Consider the following 22349-nt stretch of genomic DNA (forward strand, 5'->3'; position numbering starts at 1 on the left):
ACTCCTCTAATACACATACTGTCCACTGCCACATCCTTCATACTTCTCTCCTGCACATACTGCCCACTGCCATACCTTCCACACTCCTCTCCTGCACATACTGCCCCCTGTCACATCCTTCACACTTCTCTCTTGCAAATACTGCCCACTGTCACATCCTTCACACTACTCTCCTACACATACTGCCCACTGTCACATCCTTCACACTCCTCTCCTACACATACTGCCCACTGTCACATCCTTCACACTCCTCTCCTACACATACTGCCCACTGTCACATCCTTCACACTACTCTCCTACACATACTGCCCACTGTCACATCCTTCACACTCCTCTCCTACACATACTACCCACTGTCACATCCTTCACACTCCTCTCCCACGCATACTGCCCACTGTCACATCCTTCACACTACTCTCCTACACATACTGCCCACTGTCACATCCTTCACACTCCTCTCCTACACATACTACCCACTGTCACATCCTTCACACTCCTCTCCCACGCATACTGCCCACTGTCACATCCTTCACACTCCTCTCCTACACATACTACCCACTGTCACATCCTTCACACTCCTCTCCCACGCATACTACCCACTGTCACATCCTTCACACTACTCTCCTACACATACTGCCCACTGTCACATCCTTCACACTCCTCTCCTACACATACTACCCACTGTCACATCCTTCACACTCCTCTCCCACGCATACTGCCCACTGTCACATCCTTCACACTCCTCTCCTACACATACTACCCACTGTCACATCCTTCACACTCCTCTCCCACGCATACTGCCCACTGTCACATCCTTCACACTACTCTCCTACACATACTGCCCACTGTCACATCCTTCACACTCCTCTCCTACACATACTACCCACTGTCACATCCTTCACACTCCTCTCCCACGCATACTACCCACTGTCACATCCTTCACACTCCTCTCCCACGCATACTGCCCACTGTCACATCCTTCACACTCCTCTCCTACACATACTACCCACTGTCACATCCTTCACACTCCTCTCCCACGCATACTGCCCACTGTCACATCCTTCACACTACTCTCCTACACATACTGCCCACTGTCACATCCTTCACACTCCTCTCCTACACATACTACCCACTGTCACATCCTTCACACTCCTCTCCCACGCATACTACCCACTGTCACATCCTTCACACTACTCTCCTACACATACTGCCCACTGTCACATCCTTCACACTCCTCTCCTACACATACTACCCACTGTCACATCCTTCACACTACTCTCCTACACATACTACCCACTGTCACATCCTTCACACTCCTCTCCTACACATACTACCCACTGTCACATCCTTCACACTCCTCTCCTACACATACTACCCACTGTCACATCCTTCACACTCCTCTCCCACGCATACTGCCCACTGTCACATCCTTCACACTACTCTCCTACACATACTGCCCACTGTCACATCCTTCACACTCCTCTCCTACACATACTACCCACTGTCACATCCTTCACACTCCTCTCCCACGCATACTGCCCACTGTCACATCCTTCACACTACTCTCCTACACATACTGCCCACTGTCACATCCTTCACACTCCTCTCCTACACATACTACCCACTGTCACATCCTTCACACTCCTCTCCCACGCATACTGCCCACTGTCACATCCTTCACACTACTCTCCTACACATACTGCCCACTGTCACATCCTTCACACTCCTCTCCTACACATACTGCCCACCGTTACACACTTTTACACTCCTCTCCCACACATAATGCCCACTGTCACATTCTTCACACTCCTCTCCTGCACATACTGTGCACTGTTCTGCCCTCCACACTCCACTCCTGCACGTACTGTCCACTGTCATACCCTCCACACTCTCCTGCACACATTGCCTGCTGTCATACCCTCCACAATCCTCTCCTGTACATGCTGCCCACTGTCATACCCTCCACACTACTCTCCTTCACATACTGTCCACTGTCATACCCTCCACACTCCTCTCCTACACATACTGCCCACTGTCATACCCTCTGAACTTATCTGCACATACTACCCACTGACATACCCTCCACAATCCTCTCCTGCACATACTGCCTGCTGTCATACCCTCTGCTCTCCTCTGCTGCATGAACTGCCCGCTGACATACCTTCACACTCCTCCCCTGTATATACTGTTCACAGTCATACTATTTGAACTTTTCTCCTGCACATACTGCCCGCTGTCATATCCTCCGCACTCTCCTGCACATACTGCCTATTGTCATATCCTCCACAATCCTCTCCTGCCCATAGTGCCCACTGTAATTCCCTCCAAACTCTCTTGCACATACTGTCCACTGTCATACCTTCCACACTCTCCTGCACATACTGCCCACTGTCATACCCTCTGCACTCTCCTGCACATACTGCCCACTGCCATATCCTCCGCACTCTCTGCACATACTGCCCACTGTCATACCCTCCACACTCTCCTACACATACTGCCCATTGTAATACCCTCCACACTCTCCTGCACATACTGCCCACTTTAATACCCTCCTGCACATACTGCCCACTGTCATACCCTCCACACTCTCCTGCACATACTGCCCACTGCCATATCCTCCGCACTCTCCTGCACATACTGCCCACTGTAATACCCTCCGCACTCTCCTGCACATACTGCCCACTTTAATACCCTCCTGCACATACTGCCCACTGTAATACCCTTCACACTCTCCTTCACATATTGCCTGCTGTCATACCTTCCATGTAGCTTTTGCCTAAACTTTCATAAATAATAGACGAAAAATGTAATTACTAATTCGCTGTCTTTAACACTCCTCACATACCTAGATTGCTCTTCAGCCCTTTCTCCCTGACAGGGGGCTCCTGCCCGGGACCTTCACTCTCCTCCTCGTCCTCCCCTTCAGAGAGCAGGTCAGCGATCTGCTGCTGCAGCTCCACGCTGATGTTGTTTTCAGATAGGACAAGGGTCCTCAGTGGTGTTGGATAATTCTGGATCATATCCAGCAGGATCTGCAGAAGACAGACCGTGAAAACTGAACATTTCCATCAAACTTCGGTCTCAGGATATCGTCCATCTGTCAACAAACACTGCAGTCTTAGGAAAATGTCCTTCTGCCTGTACACACTGCGGTCTCAGGATAATGTTAGCCATCCGTCTGTACAAACTACAGTCTCAGGATAATGTTAGTCCACCCTTCTATCTGTACACACTGTGGTCTCAGGATAATGTTAGTCCATCCTTCTGCCTGTACACACTGCGGTCTCAGGATAATGTTAGTCCACCCTTCTGTCTGTACACACTGTGGCCTCAGGATAATGTTAGTCCATCCTTCTGCCTGTACACACTGCGGTCTCAGGATAATGTTAGTCCATCCTTCTGCCTGTACACACTGTGGTCTCAGGATAATGTTACTCCATCCATCTGTCTATACACACTGTGGTCTCAGGATAATGTTAGTCCGTCCATCTGTCTATACACACTGCGGTCTCAGGATAATGTTAGTCCACCCTTCTGTCTGTACACACTGTGGTCTCAGGATAATGTTAGTCTGTCCATCTGTCTATACACACTGCGGTCTCAGGATAATGTTAGCCATCCTTCCGCCTGTACACATTGTGGTCTCAGGATAATGTTAGTCCATCCTTCTGCCTATACAAACTACAGCCTCAGCATAATGTTAGTCCATCCATCTGTCTGTACAAACTACGGTCTCAGGATAATGTTAGTCCATCCTTCTGCCTGTACACACTGCGGTCTCAGGATAATGTTAGTCCATCCTTCATCCTGTAAACACTGCGGTCTCAGGATAATGTCCATCCACCCGTACACACTGCGGTCTCAGGATAATGTCCATCCACCCGTACACACTGCGGTCTCAGGATAATGTCCATCCACCCGTACACACTGCGGTCTCAGGATAATGTTAGTCCATCCTTCTGCCTGTACAAACTACGGTCTCAGGATAATGTTAGTCCACCCTTCTGTCTGTACACACTGTGGTCTCAGGATAATGTTAGTCCATCCATCTGTCTTTACACACTGCGGTCTCAGGATAATGTTAGTCCATCCTTCATCCTGTACACACTGCGGTCTCAGGATAATGTCCATCCACCTGTACACACTGCGGTCTCAGGATAATGTCCATCCACCCGTACACACTGCGGTCTCAGGATAATGTCCATCCACCCGTACACACTGCGGTCTCAGGATAATGTCCATCCACCCGTACACACTGTAGTTTTAAGATAATGTTCATCCACCCCTACTGCAGCTACGGGATAAAATCTATCCATCCATACATACTGTGGTCTCAGAATGATATTCGTTGGTCCATAGCACTGCGGTCTAAGGATAATGTCCAGCTGTCTATACTCACGTCAGTCTCAGGATAATGTCCGTCTGTGCACACTACGGTCTCAGGATGATGCTTGTCTGTACATATTGCAGTCTTAAAGAGGTTGTAAACCCCAATAAAAAAAATAAAAAACATGTAAGACAAAGGCATAATGAGCTAGTGTGCATCGCATACTAGCTCATTATGAAATACTTACCTTACAATGAAGCCCTCCGCACTGCTGAGAAGGCTGTCATCTTTGCTGGTGTTTCTTCCGGGTTTGCGGGCTCCGGCACTGCGAGTGGCTTGAGCTGGGAACTGCCGGTCACCGCACAGGGCTTTGAAGAAACGGCACAGGCGGGCATTCCTTCAGAGCGCATGCACCGATGACATCACCGGAGGCGTATACAGTAAATATCTCCTAAACCTTATTATTGGCGTATCTATAGGTACAAACAAACCAGGGAACTTTACTTCCTCTTTAAAGTGGTTGTAAACCCCCCTCTCTAACTTGTACCTATAGGTAAGACTATGATAAGGCTTACCTATAGGTACTGTATATATCTCCTAAACATGTACCGTTTAGGAGATATTTACTTTGCATGCAGTCAGTGACATCACTGGGACATGCGCTCTGAAGGAGCGGCTGCCCGTGTCATTCCCTCAGAGCCCTGAGCCGTGAACGGCAGCTCCCGTGTGCAGTGGGGGTTTTAGGCATGGGCGAACGGGGAAGCCGCCCGGGGCGGCATTTTTTCATGACACGTGGGGGGCGGCATGACAGTGTTCCCCAACCCCCGAGCCGCGGACCGGTACCGGTCCGTGGATCAAATGGTACCGGGCCGCCCGAGGAACTTTGAATAATTTCACTGTGGCAGCCGAGCCGAGGCGCAGAGCATTGCTCCCCCCTGAGCCCGCCCATTGTGTGACAATAGCGAATGAAAATTCGCTATTGTCACACTGATCCTCCTCCTGGCCAATCAGGGAGCGGGTCCTCCCGCTTCCTGATTGGCCGAAAGGCAAACCCCACGCCATTGGCCGAGGAGGAGGCGCCGCGGGAGGACTGAGGAGACGCAGGGAATCCGGGGACTGAACTGAAGAGAAGTGAGGTAAGTGCACGGACGGGTCTCGCAGGGGGAACGCTGGCGCTCTGCATTGAAAGGTGGCACGCTGGCATCTCTACATTGAAAGGGGGCAATGCTGTGGCACTCTGCATTTATTGGGGGCATTGCTGTGGCACTCTGCATTTATTGGGGGCAATGCTGTGGCACTCTGCATTTATTGGGGGCATTGCTGTGGCACTCTGCATTTATTGGGGGCAATGCTGTGGCACTCTGCATTTATTGGGGGCAATGCTGTGGCACTCTGCATTTATTGGGGGCAATGCTGTGGCACTCTGCATTTTTTTTTGGGGGGGGGGGCGCCGGGAGGGAGTCTTGCCCGGGGAGCAATTTAATGTAGAACCGCCACTGCCCGCGCGCATGCGCAGGAGTGACATTATCGCTGCTCCGGCCGGAGAGCGCGAACCTGGAAGTAGGATGGCTGAACATGTCGGCCGTGTCACCGGTGAACGGGCAGCTCTGCGGGGCTTCCTTCTAAGGTAAGTATCTCATAATGAGGCAGTATGCGATACATACTACCTCATTATGCATTTGTCTTTCAGTTTTTTTTTATTTCTGAGGTTTACAACCTCATTAAAGTGATTGTAAACCATCACCTTATAAAACAACCCATTCAGTTTAAAAAAGAAATGAAATGCAAAACAGTTTTGTATACATATATATAAAAAAAAAAAAAACACACTATAAATATCTTTTTTCCAGTTTTTATAAGTGATCACATTCCTCTGTTCTCAGCTGCATAGGAGCTTCCCAGTGAATGGCTGTGCAGTGTGGGGGTATGACAGGTCAAGTCTTATCATTGGAGGAGAGCACACTGAGTTCCCAGCACAGCTAGAGAATTGAACACGATGTGCTCTCCTCCTTAGTGTGGTCAGTTTTTAATAGGAAAGCAGAGGGAATGGCAGGAACACCAGGGATTTCACATAAAGGAAGCAAAACAAAGAGAACAGGATACTTTCTCATACAAGTACATGGCACAGCAGACACATATCAGGAAAATGAAGTGTTGGGGTAACAAACGCTTTAAGATAAGGTCCATTTATCCACATGTACACACTGAATTCTCCATCAAGTTGAGCCGTTGAGTTGAGGAATATAAATGCTGGAATGTCAGTCTATATGGGCAGCCATAATGACATTAGCTAATGACAGGACACAAAGTTGTCCCCTGCGGCCATTATGAGCAGTCTGTATGTGTGGGGTGACATCATGACAAGATGAAATCCCATAAGACACAAATCCAGGACCCGAAAATCAGGACTCACCTGGGCCGACAAATTGCTGAGACCCGTTCCTTCCAAATCCAGAATTTCCAGAGTCCGGCTAGAGGCCACACACACAGCTAGCATAGAGGCGATGTGGTCACCTGCCAAGACACAATCACAGACATATAATGTATGCCAATACATTTTAAGGTCCAATCTCCATACTCAGGTGCTCTATTATGCTAGGGGCCCGAAGCATAATGTTAATGCAATGTGATCATCTGTCTTATAGGATCTGACAGTAGCACACACACAACTTCAGACTGTTGAGGCTTCTGACAAATGCCAGAGTGGCCATCCCGCACCTGCCATATAAATAGAACATTGTCTGGGTGCAAATAAAATATGGGGGGGGGGGGGGGGCTCCTCTTCTTACCCAATGGGTTGTAGTCCAGGTTCAGGGTTCTCACTTGAGAACTGTGAGCCACGGCAACTGCCAGACGGGCCCATCCAGTGCAGGTGATGGCTGGATTAGCAGACAGGGTCAGTTCACGAAGTCCTGTACAGACAAATATAAAGGAACACCGCCAGTGGTACGGCACCAATCATCCAATTAAGTACATCACACAGACAGACAGATATCACAAACACAGAAAGAAGGGTCCATCTCACACTATTACTGTCTAGATCAGAGACAGGCAATCTAATGCCTCGTACACACGCATCGATAGTTGGCAGACCGATCGGCCGTCTTTTGTCCAGTGTTGTTGTGTTGGTTGGAATGTGCTCTAGACTGCACACAAATTTTCTCGGCCAACAAAAACCAACTTCAGAAGTGATGTCATGTGCTGGTTTACTTTCGGTGTGTTTTTTCTTCTCTGAGCATGCCCAGTCTTGCTCATCAGATTTTTGTCTGCCGAAATCTGTACTGACTGACGGAAAATCGGCTGTTCTGTTGACGGCCAACAAAAATTTTATAGCGTGCAGACCAGATTTTGTTCGGCCGAAAAGTCGGAGTCGGTTGTCGGAAGCATCATACTAACAAGCCAAAAATCGGCCGATCGGACGTTGGCCGAAAATTCACGGCCAACTATCGATGCGTGTGTACGAGGCATTAGGTCAGGGTGGATGTGTGATGTCATTTTCAGTGGCACCTGGAAGATCATCTAGTGCAGAGGCTCGGACTGGTTTGCTGATGGACTGTTGAATCCCAAGGTGGGCCACTGCTCTCTACAAATACCCCTCTGTACCCATTTTCATGACATTTCATTACCAGCAAAGACCTGCCTGAGGACATTGTAGAATGAAGAAGTCCGCCCTCCAACCCTCTTCTTCTACCCAGTGGAACCACCTGCTGTGGCAGCTATAAAGATAAAGCCTTTCTGATGGTGCAGGAATTGGGGCCAATCTGACACTAATTGTGCCCATAAACTAGACAAAAAATAATTTAAAACCTGTCATTTGGATAGTTCTTTTTCCCCCGTCCATTTACAGTGGAAATAAACCCTGTACCTACAGGTAGGCCTATAAAAAGGCTTACCTGTAGGTACAGTGATTATTTCCTAAACATGCATGGTTTAGGAGATATTCACACTGCATGCAGGTGGTGACATCACCGACGCATGCGCTCTGAAGGGACGGTATACCCGTGTCGTCCCTTCAAGGCTCTGTGCCGCGGTCCGTGACTAAATGATGTCATTGCGGCGCAGCTAATCAGATGGCCAGAGGACGCGAACCCGGATGGAAGACCAGGTGAAGACAGATACATACATATAAGCCAGCACAACATGGATCTTGCAAAGCAGTCCGAAGAAACTTTTAATTGGAAAAAGGGATCACATCAGGAACAGTGCAACGTTTCGGAGTCATGTAGGACCCCTTCGTCAAGCAGGTGAAGACAGAAGCGCCTGTCAGCGGTGATAGCGTGGCACAGGAGGGCTTTGTTCTAAGATAAGTATTTTATAATGTGCTAGCCATGGCTTTTTTTTCTCAGAGAATAGGTAACGGAACTCCCCCTTTTTAAGTCACCCCTTGTCTCCGCCCCTACCCACCTCCGAGCACCGTTTCTTGGTTCCACCCATTACCCACCTCCGAAGACCACCCCTTTTAGATAATACAGTAACATTTGTGGTACTAACTAATTTGTATTGAGCTTGTTAATGATAACAAGAAAAGCAGTAGAATAGATCTCCTGCAGCCAGCAACAATGGACCACTCACAACGAAACACCCCCATCCCTAGCAGCAACAACAGATCTCCTCGCAGCCAGCATCAGCAGACCCTCTGGAAGAATAGATCCCCCCCCAGCAACAATGGACCACCTACAAGAAAATACCACCCCCTTCCTCAGCAACAATAGACCCCCGGAAGCAACAATAGACCTCTTCCTCAACAGTAGATCCCTCCCAGAAACGACTGACCCCCCAGCAACATAAGACCCACCCTTAGCAACAATAGATCCCCTGCCAGCAACAACAGATCTCCCCAGCAACAGACCCCCCTGCAATAATAGATTCCCTCCAGTGACAATAGATCCCCAGCAACCAGCATCAACAGACCCTGCAGAACACCTCCAGCACCCCTTGCCATTACATGCATTCAGTCCTGGAGGTGCCGGAACTGCGTTCCCCCGCGTTCCCGCTGAAAAAAAGCTCTGCTAGCACATTATACCTTGCAAGTTTAAAAAAATATATAAAATTGGTGAAGTTTACTACCGCTTTTATGGGCATATCGATAATCGGCTGTGATGTTTTTGAGCCAAAAAAATCAAAGGAAAAATTTGGAAAACGTCTGCTGAGCAAATAATAAATTGAAAGGTTAATGTGTTTCTCGTCCATTAAAAAACAAAATGTTGGTACTGCGCATGTGTGAAAAAAACTTTAACCCGGAAGATAAACGTTCGTGTCAATGAACGGTCATGTCTAAAATAAAGAGTATAGCAATAGTACACACAAGAAACATACAACCTTCCAGATAAGGCAATTTTTATATTTATACATTTTTGTTCTGTGAATGTTTCCTGAGAAAAATAGAGACCAAAATACTGCAATGATAAAACAATTTGTTGTTTGAAAATGACATGATGGCAATATCATTTGCTCTCACAACTGCATTCGTTTTTCGAAAATGCGCTCGATTTTTCAACTGGTGTATATGGCTAGCATTAATGTGGAAAATCTTGCTGATCTCTAATCTAGATACAGCGGGTAAAATAAGTATTGAACGCGTCACCATTTTTCTAGGTGAATAGATTTTAAAGGCACTATTGACATGAAATGTTCACCACATGTCAGTAACAACCCATGCAATCCACACATACAAAGACACCAAAACAAATAAATTCAGAAATGAAGTTATATGTAATAAGACAAGGAAAAAGTATTGAACACGCTAACTGAAAATATATATATTTTTTTTTACACTTTTTTTATTGGCAAATAGAAAAAACATTGGTACAGTAGCCTAAACGCGCAACATGAGCATAGAAGAGAATGAGGTTCATTACAAAATACAGAGCATCCGGAAAGTATTCACAGCTCTTCACATTATCCACATTTTGTTATGTTACAGCCTTATTCCAAAACAGATTAAATTCATTATTTTCCTTAAATTCTACAAACAATACCCCATAATGACAATGTGAAAGAAGTTTGTTTGAAATCTTTGCACATTTATTAAAAATTAAAATAAAATCTCATGTACATAAGTATTCACAGCCTTTGCCATGACACTCAAAATTGAGCTCAGGTGCATTCCGTTTCCACTGATCATCCTTCAGATGTTTCTACAACTAGATTGGAGTCCACCTGTGGTAAATTCAGACATGATTTGGAAAGGCACACACCTGTCTATATAAGGTCTTACAGTTAACAGTGCATGTCAGAGCACAAATCAAGCCATGAAGTCCAAGGAATTGTCTGTAGACCTCTGAGACAGGATTGTATGGAGGCACAGATCTGGGGAAGGGTACAGAAAAATTTCTGCAGCATTGAAGGTCCCAATGAGCACAGTGGCCTCCATCAACCATAAATGGAAGAAGTTTAGATCCACCAGGACTCTTCCTAGAGCGGGCTGCCCAGCCAAACTGAGTGATCGGGGGAGAAGGGCCTTAGTCAGGGGGGTGACCAAGAAGCCGATGTTCACTCTGACAGAGCTCCAGCATTTCTCTGTGGAGAGAGGAGAACCTTCCAGAAGAACAACCATCTCTGCAGCATTCCACAAATCAGCCCTGTATGGTAGAGTATCCAGATGGAAGCCACTCCTCAGTAAAAGGCACATGACAGCCCGCCTGGAGTTTGCCAAAAGGCACCTGAAGAACTCTCAGACCATGAAAAAAGAATTCTCTGGTCTGATGAAACAAAGATTGAACTCTTTGGCCTGAATGGCAAGCATCATGTCTGGATGAAACCAGGCACCGCTCATCACCTGGCCAATACCATCCCTACAGTAAAGCATGGTGGTGCCAGCATCATGCTGTGGGGATCTTTTTCAGCAGCAGGAACAGGGAGACTAGTCAGGATCGAGGGAAAGATAAATGCAGCAATGTACAGAGACATCCTTGATGAAAACCTGCTCCAGAGCGCTCTGGACCTCAGACTGGGCCGAAGATTCATCTTCTAACAGGATAACAACCCTAAGCACACAGCCAAGATAACAAAGTAGTGGCTATGGGACTGAATGTCCTTGAGTGGCCCAGCCAGAGCCAAGACTTGAACCCGAATGAACATCTCTGGAGAGATCTGAAAATGGCTGAGCACCAACGCTCCCCATCCAACCTGATGGTGCTTGAGAGGTCCTGCAAAGAAGAATGGGAGAAATTATCCAAAAATAGCTGTGCTAAGCTTGTAGCATCATACTCAAAAAGACTTAAGGCTGTAATTGGTGCCAAAGGTGCTTCAACAAAGTATTGAGCAAAGGCTGTAAATACTTATGTACATGGGATTTTTTTTGTTTTTATTTTTAATAAATTTGCAAAGATTTCAGACAAACTTCTTTTACGTTGTCATTATGGGGTATTGTTTGTAGAATTTTGAGGAAAATAATGAATTTGTTCCATTTTGAAATAAGGCTGTAACATAAAATGTAGAAAAAGTGAAGCGCTGTGAATACTTTCTGGATGCACTGTAAGTCTAGTTCCACAATAACAGATATGCCGCAAAACACAGCATAACAGTAATACATGCTCTCGGCAACACACCATCTCAGAATGATGAAGGCTAAAAAGAGTCAGATAGATCATACATATATTCATCAAAACATGAACATTCCCATTAACTCTATTAACCAAAGCATTTAGCAAATCTCTCAAGTTTTAGTAATGGTAAGGGTAGAAGAACACCATGCATCCCACACCTTGTATTTATTTGGGCAACCCCTATGTTCAAAAATGAGTTTTTCATAGGGTAACACTTGATTTACCATTTGTATTCACTTACGGACAGAGGGAAGGGTAGGTTGGATCCACTTAAGTGCCACAGCTTTACGGGTCAAGAATAATGTTTCCATTAGCATCGTCCTGGTATGTCTTGGCCACTGTTCCACATCCAGAACGCCTAGCAAACATATCAGTGGGGTACATGGTACAGGTATAGATAAGATCACAGACAGTAGATCCGTCACCTGCTTCCAATACTGTGCAATACCAGGACATAGCTACATAATGTGCAAAACCTGCACGTGGACAAGTATACCGTGCACATGCAGGAGCAGGTAAGTGATGCGTGGCATGCACTCAGACTAGGGGTTAACCATGATTGATGTAACATATAAAGGTGTATTAGTTTGTTATTTACGGACGGGGAGACAGAAAAATGGGATGAACATAGTTACATAATTAGTCAGGCTGAGACACAAGTCCTTCTAACTTAACCAATACAATAAAAACCACACAACCATACAATCCCATATGCACAATCCTATACCCACAGTTTATCCAGAGAAAAGCAAAAAAAAAAACCCCAGCAAAGCAAGATCCAATTTGCTACAGCAGGGGAAAAAATTCCTTCCTGATTTCCCAAGAGGCAATCAGATATTCCCTGGATCAACTTTACCTATAAATGTTAGTACCCAGTTATATTATATACACCTAGGAAAGAATCCAGGCCTTTTTTTAAAAGCAATCTACTGAGCTGGCCAGAACCACCTCTGGAGAGAGTCTATACCACATGTTCACAGCTCTTACGGTGAACAAAACTTTCCGTATTAGGAGACAAAATGTATTTTTCTCTAGACGTAAAGAGTGCCCCCTTGTCCTCTGTGATGACCTTAAAGTGAATAACTCAACACCAAATTCACTACATTCTTTCTCTTAGTCCTCATCGGACAAATCAGGAATTAGCTGTTGCCATTTAGAGCGTATTGCTAACAGAGTTTTGCTAATTGTAACAGACAATGTAAAGGAACCGTGGCCCACACTGTGTTTGTGGGCTTCCGTAAGAATACCGCTCCCTTCAGTCTTGAACATAGATATCAGATATTACAGCCACCCTACATACAAAACTAGCCAGAAACTAGCTTGTAAAGATCTGGAACCTTTATTGAACAAACTCACACCAAATGTATACCACACACAGGTCAGGTGCCTGATTACATTAGCATATGCAGATGAAATTGTGTACAGAAATATAATTAACTGGAGCTATTTACCTAGCCATCTGGACAGAAACAATAGGTGAGTTATTTAACAATGGGACAGACATGCTTAACAGAAAACACATCACACCTTAATACACAGACAATAGCAGGAGACCACCAGTAACAGACTGTCCATCTCTTACAATGAAGAACATGGAACAGAGGCCAATGTGATTAGCTCTTTCAATCAACATGTTCAGAATCAAACAGGCCAAGAACAGTCTCCATATATTTTTTGAGGTATATGGTTGTTAAATATTACTGTCCATTTGAAGTAATCCAAACCATATTCTCAGTGTCCATTAAGTAGCTGTCCATCATTTCCTTGGTCATCCTGTGTCGCTAATAGACACAGGGTGACCTACACATAAGAGGGGCCTAGGGAGCTGAAAGAGGGATTTCTCAACCTCTCTAAAAGGTAAGCTGTGTTCCACAGGTCCCCCAACCAAAGTTACTCCCGTCACAGACAATAAATGTGAGTAAAGAGTCGAGATAAGACACCTAGGTCCTTGTGACCGCAGTACACCTATCAATGGGTACTCCGAAAAATTTGTGTCATGGGCACCAACTTGAGTTTGTATCACATGCATGAGCTGGAGATACCTATAAAAGGCAGTTTGGGGAAGTTCACATTTCCTCTGCAATTCATCAAAAGAAGCCAAAGTATTGCCATTATATACATGCTCTAGAGCAGGGGTGTCAAACTCAATTTCATCGCGGGCCGCATCAGCATTATGGTTGCCCTCAAAGGGCCAGTTATATCTGTAAGATTAGATGTCCAGAGTTCCCCACACCCCCTTACACCCTTACATGAGATGTCAAGAGCCCCCCACCATCAGAAGTCAAGAGTCACCCACCTTTCCTTAGATCACAATGCACCTCCTTACCTTGTGCTGCTGCCAGGAAGAAGATTCGGTGGATTTGGGAAGAAGAAAGTACAGGGTCTGGAGAAGGACCAGAGGAGGGCTGGAGTCAGCTTCCAGAGTCTGGTGAATGCTGAGTCCAGGGGAGGCAGAGACAAGGTGGTGTTGCAGCTGCACAGAGAGGTGCAGGATCTGTAGGAGGAGTTCTGCCCTCCTCTATGCTGCGGACTACTGAGAAGGGGGGGGGGCAACAACGAGTCTTTCTGCAGCTGCACAGAGAGGCGCTGGAACTTCTGCTGCCAACTACTGAGAAAAAGTGGGGGCAGAGACAATGGGGGTGCTGCAGATGCAGGCAAGGGCCACATGAAATGGCCTGGGGGGGGGCCGCATTTGGCCCGCGGGCCTTGTGTTTGACACCTGTGCTCTAGAGTAAGCATTCCCCTACGTTCCCAAAAGGAGTAGTCTGTAAATTGCTGTAGATGGGAAAACGTCAGAAAGGGCAGAGCTGCACTAATGTCTTCAAAATCTGCAAGTCTTTTGGCATTTCTCCACACCATACGGGCTAGAGTCAGTATCAGTATATGTTCCCCCACCCAATGTGGTCAGAGGTGCCTCTAATGCTACCAATAGGTGTTTAAGTACATGGGCAAGATACAACCCAACCACTGCCGGCGTAACCGGTACTAGCCAATCAGTGAAGTGGCGCAATTGCCCAGCAAGGTAATAACAATATAAGTTCGGTAATGCCATTCCCGTATCAACCTTAGGACGTTGTAAGATAGAGAATTTAGGCTTCTGTCTATTGTTAGCCCAAATGAAGGAAACAAAAAATGCATCTAGGGTTTTAAAAAATGACTTAGGCACTGAAATAGGCATATGAGATGTCACATGTAAACATTTAGGCAAAATAATCATCTTTATATTGGGGATTTATGTTATGGGAAGCTTGGCCCACACATTTAGCTTAGTTTTATTCACCTGGAGTAAGGGGTCCAGATTAGCCTTTAAAACGTTAGAAGGAGATAATGTAATAATAATCTCCATGTTTTTGAACAAAGACACTACCCTAAGGGGGCTTGGCTTATTACTACAGGAAAGGACCCTAAATGAAAAAGGCATTAACGCCAATTTCTGCCAGTTAATTTTGAGGCCCAAATAAGTGCCAAAGTTATCAATAATCGGCATTGCTGCTTCTAATGAGGTGGCTGCATCTTGCATATATAGAATAAGGTCATCTGCGTACAAACCTATAGTGTCAGCCCTTTCACCCCATAGTGATGCCCTTCAGGAGAGAAGACCGCTGAAACCTCCGTGCCAAGGTCTCTATAGCCACTGCAAATAATACGCTAACTGAAATTTATTTAAAACTTGGAACAAAATCCTTTGTTGGTAATGACAGCTTCTAGATGCCTCCTGTATGGATGAACTAGTCGCATGCATTGCTCAGGTGTGATTTTGGCCCATTCCTCCATACAAAAAGTCTTCAAATCTTGAAGGTTCCGTGGGCCTCTTCTATTAACTCTGATCTCTCGTTCTTTCCATAGATTTTCTATTGGATTCAAGTCAAGTGATTGGCTGGGCCATTCTAGCAGCTTTATTTTCTTTCTTTGAATCCAATTGAGAGTTTCCTTGGTTTTGTGTTTGGGATCATTGCCTTGCTGACATGTCCCCCCTCATTTCATCTTTATCACCCTGGTAGATGGCAGCAGATTTTTTTTATCAAGAATGTCTTGGTAAATTTTTCCATTCATCCTTCCTTCCTTCAATGACATGAAGTTTGCCAGTACCGTATGCTCAAAAACACCATGATGTTCCCACCTCCAAATCTCACTGTTGGTATGGGGGTGTCTTTGGGATGATGTGCCATTTGACCTCCAAACATGGTGTATAATATGGCATCCAAAGAGTTCAATTTTGGGTTCATCTGACCAGACTATATTCTCCTAGTATTTCACAAGCTTGTCTAAATGTTGTGCAGGAAACTTAAGACGAGCTTCAACATGCTTTTTCTTCAGCAATGGAGTCTTGTATGGCAAGCGTGCATACAGGTCATGGTGGTTGAGTGCATTACTTATTGTTTTCTTTGAAACAATTGTACCTGCTAATTCCAGGTCTTTCTAAAGCTCTCCACAAGTGGTCCTTGGCTCTAGGACAACTCTTCTGATAATGCTTTTCACTCCTCTATCAGAAATCTTGGTAGGAGCACCTGGTCGTGCCTGGTTTATTTAAATGTTTATTTATAAATGTTCTTTCCACTTCTGGATTACGGCCCCAACAGGGCTCACTGGAACATTCAGAAGTTTAGAAATCCTTCTGCCATCAGTATGTTTTGCAACAATAAGGTTGTGAAGGTCTTGACTGAGCTCTTTGCTTTTACCCATTATGAGATGTTTCTTGTGTTACACCTTGGTAATGGGACACCTTTTTATAGGCCATCAGTAGAGACTGAACCAGCTGATATTAATTTGTACTGACAAGGGGCAGGATTGCTTTCTAATCACTGATAGATTTCAGCTGGTGTCTTGGCTTTCCATGCCTTTTTGTGCCTCCCTTTCTTCAAGTGTTCAACACTTTTCCCTGTGTCATTCCATTTTATTACACATAACTTAATTTCTGAACTTATTTTATATATATATATATATATATATATATATATATATATATATATATATATACACAGTAATCCCCCGCTCCATCGCAGTTCAGTTTTTGCGGTCCCGGTAATTCGCGTTTTTTTTGTAATGTTATTTTACTATATAAATCATTAAAAATGAAATATTTTTGTGTTTTCCATAGCTCTTGCTATGTCTCTCAGTATCTTTTATGTGTTTAAATTAGTTTCTATTGTTTTAAAAGTGTGTTTAAAGACCTTAAAATGCTTTTACACGTACAGTGACAGTAAAAAATCATGCCTACAATGCATTTTAATAGGGTTTTTCCATTTCGCGGAAATTCACTTTTCGCGGCTGGGTCCGGAACGTAACCCCAGCAATGGAGGGGGGTTTACAGTATATATATATATATATATATATATATATATATATATATATGGATTGCATGGGTCGTTACTGACATGTGGTGAAAATTTCATATCAATAGCACCTTTAGAAATATATTTACCGAGAAAAATAGTGACACGTTCAATGCTTATTTTACCCAGTATATATTCCAGCCCCCCCCCCCCCCCCCCAAATTGGTTGTGACTCCTATATGGTTATTAACCACTTCCGGTTCGGATGGTTTTACTCACTTAATGACCAGGCAATTTTTTGCTATTCGCCACTGCGTTATTTTAACTGACAAATGCGTGGTCATGTGATGATGTACCCTAATTAAAATTGATGTTCTTATTTTCCCACAAATAGAGCTTTCTTTTGGTGGTATTTGATCACTTTCTGCTATAAAACATTCCCTAAATAAAAAATGTAAAAATCTATTTTTTTTTATCATTTTAGGCCAATATGTATTCCGCTCCATATTTTTGGTAAAAAAAAAAAAAAACAAATCACAGTAAGCGTATATTGATTGGTTTGCCCAATCAGTCTACAAACTAGGGGAAAGATTTATGTATTTTTTATTTATTTATTTTTTACTAGTAATGGCGGTGATCAGCGATTTTTTGCGGGACTGCGACACTGATCAGACACCTAACTGACATTTTTGGGGGATCAGTGACATTACTACAGTAATCAGTGCTAAAAATATGATATGCACTGTTACTGTACTAATGACACTGGCAGAAAAGGGGTTAACATCAGGGGTGATCAAAGGGTTAAATGTGTCCCCAGGGAGCGCTTTCTAACTGTGTGGGGGATGGACTTGCTAGATGAACACAGACACCTGTGTTCCTAAAAAGGGGGGAACAGAGGATCCCTGTGTTTATCACTCACAGAACTGCGGTCTGCCGTGTTTACATCAGCAGACCGCCCGTCTGTCTCCACGGGGAGTGATTGGCTCCCCTTGTGTGGCCAACCGGCATGTGCGCGCATGGGCGCCCCCACTAGCTGTCTCACAAAGTGACGTACAGGTACGTTGTTTCGCAGTTCAGAGCGGACCTGCTGCAGTATAAGTACGGCAACTGGTCGGCAAGTGGTTAATAAGCCAATAATAGCTTTGTAGATGAAAGTGCTGGGCCTGGGAACAGACATCACTAAGAAATGTTATCCTTGAATCTCCTACGATTGATGATACTAAGCACTGAGATGGTGTGAAATGCATTGGTTTCTCCTTCAGCCCCCCAAGTGTCTTGTTTTTACTATTGAAGATGTCATTACATCAATTAGGCCCCCTTCTCACAGCGCCTCCGTGGAACAGAGGCAGCGGGGGATCACTGAGTAGGCGGATGACAGGTCCTGTCCGCTCTGCACACGGACACAATCCCACTCTCCTCTATGGGAAAATCGGATGGAAACAGAGCACCTGTCCGTTTTCATCCGATCCTATCAGATCTAATTCCCCAGACCGATGGAAAAAATGACCACTATCCGTCTGGATTTTTGGGATCAGATAGCGGCGGATTTCCGTGGACAAGTGTCTGCTGACATCCCCTGCTCCATAGGGGAGACTGGAGGGTCCAATCAGGTCTGCCTGAAAAGCTGACAGTGCAGCCATCCAGCTCTCCTGCATCTACCTATTGCATGATGTCCATAGGACCCTCACAATGTACATAGAATCTATCTAGGGATGCTACTGAGGGTTAGAATGGGTAAAAATTCCCACAATCCATTATGTCCATAAATCTTATCTATCCTCCAGCTTACAAATTTTCTCTGGTGTTAATTCTCATAAGTGGAAACTCTCAATATGTGAATTTACAACTACAAATATCCGTCATCTTCCCTTGTACCTGAGATGCATTTCACCAACAGACAGTCCGAATATCCCTGACTGAGATTATGTATAGTTCGTTATTCCAATACAGCCTAAAGTGGGGTACACACTAGTAGAAAATCTGCCGAAAATTCCCGTCCGAGGTAAAATCGTACGATTTTCGGCTAGTGTGTACACAACTTTCAGCAGCGGATGCCGACATTTTCAATGAAAAAAACCGGAAGGACAAACACCAAAATTTTTATCGTCTGTCCCCAGACGACCAATTTTCGATTATGATCCAATTAAACTCTTGATGAGGATTTTAGAAAGTTATGCCAATGTTCAAATCTCTTTTCCTGGCGCCAACATGGCAGCATACATGTGGTAATATGCTGCCATGGATTGGTGCCAGGAAAGGAAAAACTAGATTTTTGACTTACCGTAAAATCCTTTTCTCTGAAGTTCATTTACAGACGCAGCTTCATATTCTTCTTGACCATTGGGATATGCTGCCCCCTACAGGAATAAGACACTAGGCAGGAAAAAAAACTTTACCACGCCTATGGGGCAGTCCCTGCAGGCATACACCCCACACACTCTGCTATAGGCTTCAGTTTTGTTGCAAGCAGTGTTTAGAAGGTAATAATAACCCATCCCACTCATAATTAGAGGGGCGGGTGCTGCGTCTGTCAATGAACTTCAGAGTAAAGGATTTTACGGTAAGTCAAAAATTCAGTTTTCTCTATCGTTCATTGACAGACGCAGATCCATATTCTTCTTGACCATTGGGACGCCCCAAAGCAGTATTTGCATGAGGGGAGGGAAAACAACGCAGAAAAGATCTCAATTCCCCAAGGGCTAAACTTAGCCAACCAGATAACACGAAGCTCAAAGCTCACCTAGAAACAACATAAACCCTCAAAGAGACAAATTGCTCTTTTAAACAGCAGCCTGCAAAACCTTGTGGCCAAAAGAAAAGGATGCCAACAGATCTACTTTGTAGAATTTTGTGAACGTGTGCACAGACGACCAAGTTATCGCCTTGCAAACTTGCATTACTGACGCCTGATGGCGAAAAGCCCAAGAGGCACTCAGCGCCCTTGTAGAATGCGCCTTCACAGGGAAAGGAGGAAACTGACCCCTAAGTGAATAAGCCTGTACCACCGTCTGTCTGATCCATCTGGATATGGTCGCAGCAGATGCAGCCAACCCCTTTCGAGGTCCTTCCATGAGGACAAAAAGAACCTAAATTTTCTGAAAGATTCAGTAACCGCCAGGTAAACTCTAATTGCTCAAACCACATCCAAAGAATGTACAGCAATTTCCTTGGGATGCTTGGGACAAAGTGAAGGCAACACAATGTCTTCATTCAGGTGGAAATCAGAAACCACCTTTGGAAGAAAGATCTTTATCTCTGTGGACCACCAGATAAGGTGAACGGCAGGACAGCGCCACCAATTCAGATACTCTGCAGGCAGAAGTAATAGCCACCAAAAAGGCAACCTTCTGAGACAGTGAACGCACAGGAATCTCCCTAATTGTTCTCAAAACTGAGGTTTTTGAAGAGCAGACCATACCAAATGAAGATCCCAGGAGGAAGCGGGAATCTCCTTGGAGGAGCCATATGGCAAACCTCTTGAATAAAAGTGCGAATCAAGGCATGCGTAGCTAAAGGACGTTGGAAAAACACAGCCAAGCCGACACTTGGCCTTTGATAGTGCCCAAAGCCAACTGCTGTTCAACCCCTTTTTAAAGAAAGGTCAAAATCCTAGCCACCGAAAAAAGGCGAGGATGCACCTTCAGTGATTCACACCATAAGAAGTAAGATTTCCACGTACGATTATAAATCTTCCTAGAAGTAGACTTTCTGGCCTTCAACAGTGTAGCAATCACTGAGTCAGAACGACCTCTATCCTTCAATACCTGGCATTTAACAGCCACTCTGTTAAAGCCAGCGACTGTAAAGCAGGATGGAAGATTGGCCCCTGAGACAGCAAATCTTCCCCAAGAGGAAGTCTCCAAGGAGCATTGACGACCAACCTTACCAGATCTGCATACCAAGACCGGAATCCCTTCCACCTCTATCCTGCGCAAAAGCCTTGGCAGGAGTTTCAGCGGAGGGAACGCATAGATCAGTCGATACTGATCCCAAGGAGCCACCAGTGCGTCTGAGGCGTCGGCCAGAGGATCCCGAGACCTGGCTACAAACCTCTGAACCTTCTTGTAGAGGCGAGAAGCTAACAGGTCGAGGTTGGGTGTCCCCCACTGAACACACAGGAGGTGAAACACCTCCAGGTGCAGAGACCATTCCCCCTGATCCAACACCTGACGACTCAGATAATCCACCTGCTAGTTTTCCACACCTGGGATGTGCACTACAGAAAGGGCTGGAACAAAATTTTCCGCCTATTTCAGGATCTTGGCCACCTCCCGGGTGCCCCCTTGATGATTGATGTAAGCCACGGCTGTGGCATTGTCCGATTGAATCCGGACTGGACAACCATGTAAACGATTTGTCCAGTGACTCAGGCAAAGCTTTATCGCTCTGAGTTCCAGAATATTGATCGGAAGTTTGGACTCTTCTACTGTCCAGGACCCCTGGACACACAGCTTCCCTAGCACTCCTCCCCAGCCAGACAGGCTGGCGTCTGTGGTTACCTCAGTCAAATACTAGGGGGGGGGGGGGAGGACTTGCCCTGGCGTAGTGCTAACGAGTGAAACCACCATAGAAGAGCAGTCTTTGTGTTGTGACTCAACCGAATCATATTATCTAAGGACTTTGGATCCTTGTTCCATTTGACAAGAATTTCCTTTGTAAGGGTCTCGTGTGGAACTGAGCAAACTGAACCGCCTCGAAGGTTGACACCATCAGACCTAAGGCTCACATGCAAGTCAGCAGAGAGGACAGATTGCTGGATAACAGCAAACAAATCGCCCCCTGCAGCTTATCCAGGGGAAGAAAAACCCTAGCCGAAGCAGAGTCCAGAGTCAGGCCCATATAATCCAGTTTTAAGGATGGTACCAGGGCAGATTTTTTTAAATTGATGTTCCAACCAAACTCTTGCAGAGTCTGTACAGTGATTGTCAAGTCGCCCAACAGGGCTTAATGTGAATCTGCTCTTAAGAGGAGATTGTCCAGGTACCCCAGTACCGCAATCCCCAGTTGTCACAGTAATGCCAATACCAGAGCCAACGCTTTGGTGAAGACCCTGGGGGCAGAGGCGAGACCAAAGGGTAATGCCACAAATTGATAATGCTCCTCTCCTACAGTGAAGCAAAGAAAACGCTGGTGTCCAGCGTAAATAGGGATGTGTAGATTTGCATCCTTGATATCGATGGAGGCCAAAAAGTCTCCTTGGTG

General features: G+C 45.3%; 1 protein-coding gene across 1 annotated transcript in view; it reads right to left on the reverse strand.

Annotated features, from left to right (window-relative positions):
- LRRC73 (leucine rich repeat containing 73) overlaps positions 1-22349 on the reverse strand; it is a 41063-nt gene that overhangs the window by 903 nt on the left and 17811 nt on the right. Inside the window, exons 4-6 of the mRNA XM_082249148.1 lie at positions 7117-7239; positions 6741-6841; positions 2846-3032 (exon numbers count right to left, since the gene is read on the reverse strand). Of these exons, the coding sequence (XP_082105274.1) occupies positions 2846-3032; positions 6741-6841; positions 7117-7239 (411 nt within the window). The remainder of the gene's footprint in view (positions 1-2845; positions 3033-6740; positions 6842-7116; positions 7240-22349) is intronic.

The sequence above is a fragment of the Pelophylax lessonae genome, assembly GCF_965119305.1.
Source record: "Pelophylax lessonae genome assembly, chromosome: 3".
NCBI classification, from domain to species: domain Eukaryota; kingdom Metazoa; phylum Chordata; class Amphibia; order Anura; family Ranidae; genus Pelophylax; species Pelophylax lessonae.